General features: G+C 31.9%; 1 protein-coding gene across 1 annotated transcript; it reads right to left on the bottom strand.

Annotated features, from left to right (window-relative positions):
• Positions 1-4,024: 4,024 nt before the first annotated feature.
• Positions 4,025-8,193, bottom strand: LOC128221687 (uncharacterized). Its single transcript, XM_052930288.1, has 5 exons — positions 8,170-8,193; positions 7,202-7,360; positions 4,740-4,828; positions 4,419-4,531; positions 4,025-4,250 (listed from the first exon to the last, which is right to left on the bottom strand). The coding sequence occupies exons 2-5, from the start codon at positions 7,320-7,322 to the stop codon at positions 4,025-4,027; spliced, it is 549 nt and encodes a 182-aa protein (XP_052786248.1). The 5' UTR covers positions 7,323-7,360; positions 8,170-8,193.
• Positions 8,194-12,255: the final 4,062 nt, after the last annotated feature.

The raw sequence follows: 12,255 nt of genomic DNA, 5'->3' as shown, positions 1-12,255 counted from the left end.
AAATGCATGTAGAGTTAATGTAGGTTAAGACAATGTGTGTAGATTAAATGTAGGTTAAGTAAATGCATGTAGAGTTAATTTAGGTTAAGTAAATGCATGTAGAGTTAATGTATGTTAAGTAGATGTATGTAGAGTTAATTTTTGTTGAGTTAATGTATATAGAGTTAATGTTTGTAGAGTTAATGTATATAGAGTTAATGTTTGTAGAGTTAATGTAGGTTAAGTAAATGCATGTATATTTAATGTAGGTTAAGTAAATGTATGTAGAGTTAATGTAGGTTAAGTAAATGTATGTAGAGTTAATGTAGGTTAAGTAAATGTATGTAGAGTTAATGTAGGTTAAGTAAATGTATATAGAGTTAATGTAGGTTAAGTAAATGCATGTAAAGTTAATGTAGGTTATGTAAATGTATAAAGAGTTAATATAGGTTAGGTAAATGCATGTAGAGTTAATGTAGGTTAAGTAAATGCATGTAGAGTTAATATAGGTTAAGTAAATGTATGTAGAGTTAATGTAGGTTAAGTAAATGTATGTAGAGTTAATGTAGGTTAAGTAAATGTATGTAGAGTTAATGTAGGTTAAGTAAATGTATATAGAGGTAATGTAGGTTAAGTAAATGCATGTAGAGTTAATGTAGGTTATGTAAATGTATAAAGAATTAATATAGGTTAGGTAAATGCATGTAGAGTTAATGTAGGTTAAGTAAATGCATGTAGAGTTAATATAGGTTAAGTAAATGTATGTAGAGTTAATTTTTGTAGAGTTAATGTATATAGAGTTAATGTTTGTAGAGTTAATGTATATAGAGTTAATGTTTGTAGAGTTAAGGTAGGTTAAGTAAATGCATGTATAGTTAATGTAGGTTAAGTAAATGTATGTAGAGTTAATGTAGGTTAAGTAAATGTATGTAGAGTTAATGTAGGTTAAGTAAATGTATGTAGAGTTAATGTAGGTTAAGTAAATGTATGTAGAGTTAATGTAGGTTAAGTAAATGTATATAGAGTTAATGTAGGTTAAGTAAATGCATGTAGAGTTAATGTAGGTTATGTAAATGTATAAAGAGTTAATATAGGTTAGGTAAATGCATGTAGAGTTAATGTAGGTTAAGTAAATGCATGTAGAGTTAATATAGGTTAAGTAAATGTATGTAGAGTTAATTTTTGTAGAGTTAATTATATAGAGTTAATGTTTGTAGAGTTACTGTATATAGAGTTAATGTTTGTAGAGTTAATGTAAGTTAAGTAAATGCATCTAGAGTTAATGTATGTAGAGTTAATGTATGTAAGGTTTATGTTTTTAGAGTTAAAGTAAGTACAGTTAATGTAAGTAATATTAATGTTTGTACAATTAATGTATGTAGTGGTAATGTTTGTAGAGTTAATATATATAAGGTTTATATTTTTAGAGTTAAAGTATGTAAAGTTAATGTATGTATAGTTTATGTATGTAGAGTTAATGTATGTAAGGTTTATGTTTTATGGTTAAAGTATGTAGAGTTAATGTATGTAGAGTTAATGTATGTAGAGTTAATGTATGTAAGGTTTATGTTTTTAGAGTTAATGTATGTAGAATTATTGTATGTAGAGTTAATGTATGTAGAGTTAATGTATGTAAGGTTTATGTTTTAGAGTTAAAGTATGTAGAGTTAATGTATTTAGAATTAATGTATGTAGATTTAATGTATGTAAGGTTTATGTTGTTAAAGGTAAAGTATGTAGAGTAAATGGTTGTTATGTTAATGTGTATAGAGTTTATGTATGTAAGGCTTATGTTTTTAGTTAGTAAGGTTTATGTTTTTAGTTGAATTTAATGTATGTTAGAATTGCTGTTTGTTGATTTAAGGTTTGTTAAAAAAAGTATGTAGAGTTAGTGTATGTAAAGGTATTGCATGTAGAATTAATGCATGTAGAGTTAATGCATGTAGAGTTAATGTATGCAGAGTTGATGTATGTAGAGTTGATGTATGTATAGGTTATTTAGGTATGATAAGTGTATCCATACAAGTCAAGAAGTGTTTATATATTATGTTTAAAGATAATTAATAAGAGTATATATAGCTGTTGTATATAGAGTCAACATTTGACGAGTTATAGTGAGAAGTGTTTTTAGGACTATTAAAACAGAGTTATTGTTTGCATTGACATAATGAACCATCGTTAAACAACATATAGCTCTTCTTTTTAAACTGATGTAAATAGTTTATGATTTTCACATAAACATAGCACATGCATTGATGAAAAAGTATTAAGATTTAACTTTCACCGCACAGGACTATGATTTATTTACCTGTACATGTTGAATACACTCCCTTTCCATGCAATTCAAAACCGTCGGTGCAATCACACGTCCAAGTGTTGTTTTTACATACACGATTTCCATTTAAACACTGAAAGTCTTTGAACACTGTACAAACATTAAAAGCAAATTCTGAAAAAGACAACATGGTTTGGTAAGTACGGCCAATTGCTGTATTTGAGTGCTAGGATTTCATTCACACTACGTTCTCAGAAAAGAACATGTCATTATGTAAACGAACAACAAATTGATAGTTTGACGAGACGCATCCATAAGTATAATGAATATTTTATTTATTCACCAGAAGAAGTAATTTTGATACAACGCTGATACAAACAATATTTTCTTTTCTCCTACGTTTTTAAACAAAATGACAATATTCGATATTAATTTGCAAAATAACGTTTACATCTTTATGACGTGAAGCCAATCCTGAATAGTCTACTTTCAACACAATAAAGTACAAATTATAAGTTAAATCATATTAGTCAGATATAATATTTTTTTTACTGTTCGACATTCAACGCAATACAACTTTCCCGATAAACAAAATCAGATTTATTTAATGATGAAAGTTAGTAAAATCTTAGGACCACAAATTAAAGTAGTTAAAAATACCATTTCTTTGCTATCGTTCTATGATCGATCATATATATTCCAGCGAAATGTGTTTTCTTTAACAGGCTACACATTTAATTGTTTAAATGCCGTATTTATATTTTTCATCTGATTTTAACATTCTTGCAATTTCAATTCCCACTTACCGGAACATTCTATATATGATGTGTTGTATATTACAGGTTTAGTAAGTGGCGGGCAAGCGCAAGTCCAGTTACCAGGGAGATTTAGGCATGTGCCACCACCTTTGCACGACACCTTCTGTTCATCACACTCATTGATATCTGCGTCAAAGGTTGAATGACATTGCAATTATCATACGATTTGTTTTATTAGTCTTGCTATTTATATTGTTCGGATTTGTTTTCTAATAAAAACACTATTGATATCTGCGTTAAAGGTTGAATGACATTGCAATTATCATACGATTTGTTGTATTAGTCGTACGATTGATAGTGTTCGGATTTGTTATCTATTAAAATTCAACTTGCGTTATGTAAATATTTTCAATAAAACTCCAATTACATGTAACAGCATGTGTTTACGTGTAATCTGATATACGACAGTACCGATTTATATAGAACCCGATACGCAGCATTATATCAGCGCAAAGGATAATACGATCAACTTTGCACTGAATACCACGTCCAAGTTAAGTTTACCTTGACAAGTAAAGACGTCTTCCAGGCGATATCTCTTATACCCATCTTTACAATCGCAGTATGTTTGTCCGTTTGACTGCCTACACACCGTTGACACCATGTCACATTCGCTGTTGTTATTCCGGGTGCAAAGTTTATTGTGTGAGTCTGAAAGTGATGGTGTTTATGTAACAATGTGACACAATCAGCATAACTATACTGTTATATCGTTAAATGGTTATATACGTTATCCAAACATGCTAAAGTAATTATCATTCGTTACATTGTATTCAAACATATATCCGATATACTTATGTATTTAAGTTGTGGTTTACGCCTTCGAGTGGTATACAAAAACGCAGGAGGTTAATGAATTTAAAAAAATTGTATGTTGTATATATAAAACAGGCGTTTCAAATCTGGATTTTAAAGCCAAGATAACCTTTTAAACAAATTTGATATATTTAAATTAAAACTCAACCGGAACACAAAGCTGAATGCAATTGTACGATAGGATTAAACAATTTCGCTCACCATTGAATATACCAAAGTCGTAGAAGGTAGTAACGTGTACATCAACAGTTCTATTTTTATTAAAATACGTTTTCATAATGCGATCCAAATCATCTGTTAAGATTGGTTCGCCAAGTCTTATTTGAAACTCATAAGAGTACTTATTTAAAGCGGTCAGGGGACTGAAACAAAAAACAGTTTGAATGTATATTGAGATGTTAGCAAAAATAATTATATTTATAAATACGTTTTCATGACAGAAGTGTTATAAGAATGTGATAAATAAAAGCAAAACAAAAAATGGATAATGATAACCAACAGAAATGTTAGATCTAACTAAAGAATCTTACATTTTGTTCTCCAAAATCTGCGAAATGGTGAGGTTTACAAACACGTCTTTAATAACAATAGATGTGTTGTCCGCTACAGCAACCGATCCATTGCTTTGCAAAGGTTTTCTGAGCTGAAGTGAAACGGCATTTTTGGACATTAAAAGCATTGATAAAAGTACGATTACATTACAACCATGACAGATCATTTCAAATGCGTTCATATTTAAGAAACTAGCACATGCGCGTGTGTTTTCAATGTATAATGATAACATACTCCTACTCTATCGCATCTTGTTCAAGATTTGCAGAAAATTAAAATGAAGGGCCACATATACTTACCTCCGTCAGCAAAAACGATTCAATTGTCGAGGTTGTACTATGATTTACAATCCTGGAAAAGCTTACAGTCCCTATATATGTGTAGTTGCCTGGAGTGATAATATACAAATATGAATTAGCATTCTGTTCGTTAAATGCATCAAACATATGAATAGTCGTACATTTTGTTAAACGATATTCAAAGGCAATACCCACTTTATGCCCCGTACCCCTTCGGTGTTGAATGATTGTTATGTCATTTTTCCTGTTCAGATTTTGGCCTATACCGCCTACTTGGAGCTGCTTTAGAGGCAATAAATAGATAACTAAAACAATGACAACATATGTGAATTGTCATTAGCGATATGTTGTTCAGTGAAGAATAATTAGACACGCAACTATGTACTAGTAGATGAGTCAGAATGTTTACAAAAGAAAAACAAGGTTCCATTTATTGCTAATTTTAGTATATGGGGCTTGGAATTTATCTATCTATCTATCTATCTATCTATCTATCTATCTATCTATCTATCTATCTATCTATCTATCTATCTATCTATCTATCTATCTATCTATCTATCTATCTATCTATCTATCTATCTATCTCTCTATCTCTCTATCTCTCTATCTCTCTATCTATCTATCTATCTATAATGTCGGTAAAGGTTTTGTTCCAATTCTGTTGGAACCGAGTTTTTTTCTTATGTTTATGAATAAACACAACTGGCAAGAAATAGGTTCTCATTTAATATAATTATTCTTTAAATCTTAGCCCAATAATAAACTGTCAATAGCATTACTGATATCCTTTTTAGGCAAAACAGAACTAGTCCCGTTAACATAGAAAAGAAGATGCCATGTAAGTATTTCTTTGAATGCAATCATGCATAGCTGTTTTAGATTTTTGCTTATTGGAACTCGTCTAAATGTTTTAAAGGAATCGGTTGACACCCTTGAATCAATCAAAGTTATTATAAGCGATTAAAAGTGTTCATGGTTAAATATTTTCAATGTAACGTAGTCCATAATAAGTCCGGTTAATCGAGGACAGTGACATGTTTGTACCCATCAGAAGTATATTGTAAACTACAGATACAAAGCCATTAGTCAACAAATCAAGATTAAACACTGTTTATAGGCAAAAGGGTATAAACCATACGACACTTGGCAAGGACATAAAAATATTGGAAACGCATTGATATTACCAGTGAAGCTTGTTTAGATAGTATAGCGTAAAATATTTTAGCAATCGGAATACGAGAGGGTTTTTACAGTGAAGTGTTTATTGATCAGTCACGAGGATTTCATGATATAGGTGTAATTTATATTATATGGTCATTCTACCAGTCGACTTCACGCTGTATACATGTTGTTGTTTTTTGGTTTGCATTTCACATGATGTCGTATATGAATCATATAATAAATAAAGACAAATGAATGAGGCTCAACATTGTGAGGCTCACTTTGTGAGCCGATATTTCGCAAATGAAAACAGGTTTCCAGAATTACCGTCGTTTTTCCTGGCCGGTTGGTGGCAAAGTGTTGGACTTCTGTAGCCTGTACTTACATATCTTACATATGTTTCCATTGTCGGCTGTTCGTCATCGATCAATTAACTTTCCGCCTGGTATTGCATATTTAAGTTGTTGTTTTTTATTAAAATCTAAGTAAACCAAATACCACGAATCTTCTTGGGGTTTGAACTAGATCTTATGGACATAACTTCACTTATACAAACAGGACTTGGTTAGGTTTAGTTAAGAGCCTTACATATGTTTCCATTGTCGGCTGTTCGTCATCGATCAATAAACTTTCCGCCTGGTATTGCATATTTAAGTTGTTGTTTTTTATTAAAATCTAAGTAAACCAAATACCACGAATCTTCTTGGGGTTTGAACTAGATCTTATGGACATAACTTCACTTATACAAACAGGACTTGGTTAGGTTTAGTTAAGAGCCTTTTAAAGCTTCTAAGTACACGTTAACACCAAAACAATGAACACCATGATATGTAACTTTGGGTTAGAAAATTTACACTAAGTCGGTCTGTCTTTTCGGATGATTGAAAAGAGTCCTTTTAAATTCCATTAAAGTAAGTATTTCGAAACGATTGCCAAAGTTAGAACAACTACTTATATGAGAAGTTGAAGATTTTATATTTATATGTACATATATGTGTTTGCAGAAATCAATTTACGGCAACAGTGTGCTAATGGACCGAGGATCGAGACCGTTTAAGCTTTTGTCTTGCATCTCAATTCTGTCGTGATTATTTTGTATTGTGCATCAATCACATGTAACATTTTCATGTATATCTGTTATCGTAAATCGTATTATTATGTTCAATCATTGTATAGCAGATGTTAAATTAAAATAAGTTTGTTAAACCAATCTTGTGTTCAATGACATATGTTTTTTGTCTTGAATATGCTAGTAACCAATTGGTACACGATTTTATAATACACATCACGTAAGTCTATACCTTGACACCGGAATGTAGCCACATCTTGACCAACGGACATCCAAGATCTATCTTCAGGGCATGAACAATTCCAATCGCCATGTTGATTTATACAAATGCCATGTACACATCGTTCATCCATCGTTTCGTTTTGTTTAAAAAAACTACACTCGTCCACATCTGCAAATTAAGATATAGTATTTCGTATTGTACAATCACTGTCTTTTAAAACGCACATACCCATGATAAATTACCATGTAAAGTGAATTTGTAAGATATATATTGTAAATTTATTTTAGAGGTATAATTTTATCCGTAATCTCCATTCTCTCAAGATCTCTGTATATCTTCCAAAAAAAACAACAACAACAAAACACGGAAAATGCAATATGTTATAAGTTGGAAAATACGAATGCGTCCTCTTCTAAAATATCCTTGGGTAGTCTTCAAGTGAGATATCATTGGGTAGTCCTCAAGTGAGATATCCTTGGGTAGTCCTCAAGTGAGATATCCTTGGGTAGTTCTCAAGTGAAATATCCTTGGGTAGTCCTCAAGTGAGATATCCTTGGGTAGTCTTCAAGTGAGTGTTATGAGCAATTATCGAGTCTCGTTTTATGTATGGTGACAAATGTAATAGTTAGCCATCTGCCCTATTTAAATGTTCTGAGAAAGCTCTGCAGTTTCCAACGATAAAATGCAATTCGCGTGTATGTGTTTATATTTTTTTGTCCTTTTTGTTTTTAATATATGAAAGTGAAATGTATTTTGACGTTATTATATGCTACATTGACCGTTTTGACTTAATCTCATTAATAATATGCTGTAGCATTTTAATGCCACTTCCGTGTCCAATTTTTACTAAGTTTGTCAATGACTTGATTTTGTTGACAAGATAAACCAATTTTGTTATCAAAATTTTCTTGATGCTAATAAATATTACATACGTATTTGAATAACCAAATTAAATAAGACTTTCAGTTTTCACTTACCGTCACAGTAGATGGGAGATGGTTGCTTCGATTCGGTATATCCGTATTTACATTTGCATGCAAAGTAATTTTCAGACGCATTACGGTTTACACAGTGTGTACTTCGGAGATCACAGTTAGTTTTCGGTGGTCCAATATCACAAAGGCCCAGTTCATTCTCTGTAAAATAAAAGAAACAACGAAATATGCAGTCGTTTATGCGTGTTTCGCTGACAAAATGACACGTACTGAAAATAACAGGTGGTTCCTTTTTGAGTAATGGATCATTTTTAACTTTGGGTAGATCAATAAGGAATGACAATACACTGGGTGGCTTAGGCCTATGAGGATTCTAATTACCCAGTATGTTGATGTCACCATTAACACCCCGGAATCACATACGTATCTTGACTATTCTCATTTTAATGTTGACAAGTGCTGGTATACCTGTTATTTTTATTTGAAATGTAACTTCCTATATTTATTTGGAAAAAAAAATAACGAAATAAATCCAGTACTAAAAACTCAATAATAGCAATTGTTTAACATGTGTCACACTGAAATGTTTACCTTTGTGAGGTACTGCAGCTAACGTATCAGCAATAACAGGTACTCCAGCAATTTGCACGATGGTATTATTATGCAGCCCCTTTCTGATTGTATTCGTTATATTCTGTTCATTAAATGTCATGGAAGTGTTCAGATGTATATTGTAGTCGATACGTAAACTGTCCCTCACTGTTTGGCGTTTACGAGAAATTCTAAAATAGAAATAAAACGTCTGACAATTATATAATTCATAAACCATATATATATAACACTTAATATGATGGTTCATGTATATTAATCACAGTAACAACACTGGAAATTTAACAAATCATGGACGTTGCCAGTCATCTCGTTCTCCGACATTATTAAGCACGTTTACATGTAGATCACTCAAATACAAAAGTTATGTGGAAGTGACTGATTCAAAACAGCGATAGAACAAAAAGAATCAATGAAATGTCAATAATCATAGGTCATGTTTATGCTAATGGACCCACTGATCGCGCGTTTCAAAGCAAACCCCACGAAGCATTTGTTTCCTTTGGTATGATGTTCCAGTTTGAGTCTGTCGTCAAAAGCGTCTCAAACGGAGTACACAATTATGAAAGCACGAGAAATGAGCCACTGGTGCACATACCTTCCCTGTCACTCGTGAAATAAAGTACGATCTATCACAGTGACTGGTATTTGTCTTGCATATGGCATTACATGTATTCGATTAGTCAAAATTAGCCTTATTGACAGGAGCATACGCAACAAAGTAATTTGTGTCGTTATGTTTTCTTACTATCACTAAATACTTACCTGCTGATTATTATTATTCGTTGCACCGTTACGCTTAGGAATCCGGATATAGTGCCATTCAAGAGGTTTGTGAGCTGAAAACGAAATTAAAGATACGCATCTTTATCAGCTGAGACGACAATTAACACGAAAAAAACGATCATACATTTATAAGTCTGCAGTGATCTATTTTCTACATTTCATGATAGTTATTTGTTTGTATTGAATTGGATATTGCATTTTGTATTGTTTTGTAATACACTTGATACGTGAGAGTACGAATATGTCGAAACAAACCCCTTTGTAGCATATTAAACAGAACGAGTGAGAAAACATAGACTGAATATGACTTTTACAGTAGCGTATGTTACACACTTAATGCACCATGCGTCATTAGAACTGCAATTATTAGAATTATATGTGACTTAATTTCAAGTCCGACTTTGCATCTATATAATGAATGTGTACCATATCGGATTTGTTTTGTGCCGTGCACTGTCTGCACGATGCTATACTATACGTATAATTAAAAAAAAATCATTTGCCTATGTTAATTTGGGGAGTTCACCTTCTGGTTGTGTTTAACTGAGAGGGTAAACTTGGTTCAGTTTGCATGTCCCTCTGTCCGGTTATTTTTAGAGGCTATGCATGCCTTTTCTCCAAAATTCATAGTAACATTTGGATAAAACTGTACGGGAGTGGTAGGTATCAGGTAGTGCATGATTGTTCACAAAGTAATAGTAATGTATTACTTGTTTTAAAAACAAAGTGCAGATAGAGATCCTTGCGCAATTTACATCATTTGGTGTAGGAAGACATTAGTTGACTTTATATGTACATTCTAAAACCCTTAGATGGATGAAAGTTCACATTTGCATTGTGAAGCATGTCGTTGGCAGGGCTTGCGAATCTCATCGCGTACATTCGTTGCCAAATATGATTGAAACGTATCACATTACGAAAGTTGGGTTTACATCAACTTCAGTGATATTTTCGAATTATCTGCCTTTTTCAATGTATATAACACTGTGTAAGGGCTTCTTAGCCTTCTTCACATTTTTCTTTTTTTTCATCGTTGTTTTATTCGGTATTGGAAACGCTTTGAAGGACTTTCATACACAATAAAATTACCGAGTACGAGTTGTATCGCTTGATAGGCAAAGTAAGCTCCTATTGTTCATTTATATAACTAAACTTGCTCAGGGTATAACACAAAAACTAAGCAAAGGAACCTTCGATCATGTATATATGAAAATTGGATATTATGTACAGCCCAAGAAGATATCCCTTGTTCATTGTTTCATTTCCCTTGTAATTGTTTAAACAAAGCGTGTCCAACGCATACAAAACAAACCATTGAAGGAAATACCCTGACATATTGAGCATTGATTTAAAAGTATTTGCATCTGTTAAAAACTTAGGAAGTCTAATATTACGTTAAATCCCTTAATCAGATTCATCTTATTTTAATATTTGTTGGGGATAAATTTGTAATTTAATAATTCAACCCCAAATTTAATTTAAATGAAAGTTCCTAGGCGGTAATCAAAACGCCTTGATACATACTTCTAGAAGATGTATATATTCCATAATTTGTGGAAGTTTGTGTTGGTCCAGATTACTGGTTTTTGGTTCTTGGCTCGGAATGTTTTGGCATGTGACGTCATTTTCTTTAAATATTTTACATAGGAAACATATGGAAAAAAGGATAAGCTAATATATGTCGCTTTTATTTTTAGTACTTTTTCTTTAATCGTTCCCAATTTTAGTACAATTATGTTTATTAATAATGCAATTCTATGATCAAACAGTTTTAAACCTTTTTATTTTCTAAGGCAGACTGTGTGTGATGCTCTTAGTTTCAAACAATAACTGCATCGTATCTTTGAAAAGTTTAAAGTTTAAGTAGGTACTCTGAATTGTTTTCCTCTGTATGGATATATAGCTGGGATATCTTATCATTGAAGTACTTGGGGTTTACCTAATAGTTTATTAGCTAATAGTTTATTATATTTTTTTTACTATTAAGTTTCCTGACTTTAATGCATACTTTGATAAGATTTACCTTTTACGTTTTTTTTCTTTATCCGGGTTTGTTTGGATACGAGTGAGGTTTGTGCACGTTAACTGGTTTAAACCCCCAGTAAATTTACATTTTACTGACCGTTCAAAGGCGGTACCTAACAATCCTTGATAAACATACTTAGTTGTGTTATATAGTATATATGCACTGTGCTGTTTGTGGAGTTTTGTGCTGTTGTTTCATGTTTCTTGTTTGTGATTTTTATTTGTATTCTATGTCTTTGGCGTTTACTATGTGTCATTAAACGGGGTTTATTTTTAAACTTTTTGCTACTGTGCTTGTTTCTGTATTTTTTTAAATGCTTATCAATGCATGGCAGCCCAGTTAAAATACATAATGAAGTGTGATAAGAACAAAACAATGGATGAACACCATAACGTTCATCGGCATAACAACCTATTTTTTTAAACACTAGGTTCTAGTATTCAATCCTTGTGTACCGACTTCAGTAAATGAAATGAAATTTGTAACGAGGTTACCTATAAGAAAAGCATTAAATATGTTAAAGAACGATTGTACATTTAGTGGAAACCAAGATTAAAACATTGTCAACATGATACACCAGGACATTGTGCAAGATTTAGACGATCCAATTTACATTATCTATATTGTTAATTTTAGTCGTAAAGACCTCCGCAAACAAAAAACTATGAGCCCAACTCGTCATATCAATGGAAGACGTGATGGGGCAT

Source organism: Mya arenaria, chromosome 16 (genome assembly GCF_026914265.1).
Source record: "Mya arenaria isolate MELC-2E11 chromosome 16, ASM2691426v1".
Classification (NCBI taxonomy): Eukaryota; Metazoa; Mollusca; class Bivalvia; order Myida; family Myidae; genus Mya; species Mya arenaria.
This window is presented reverse-complemented; position numbering and strand designations above follow the sequence as displayed.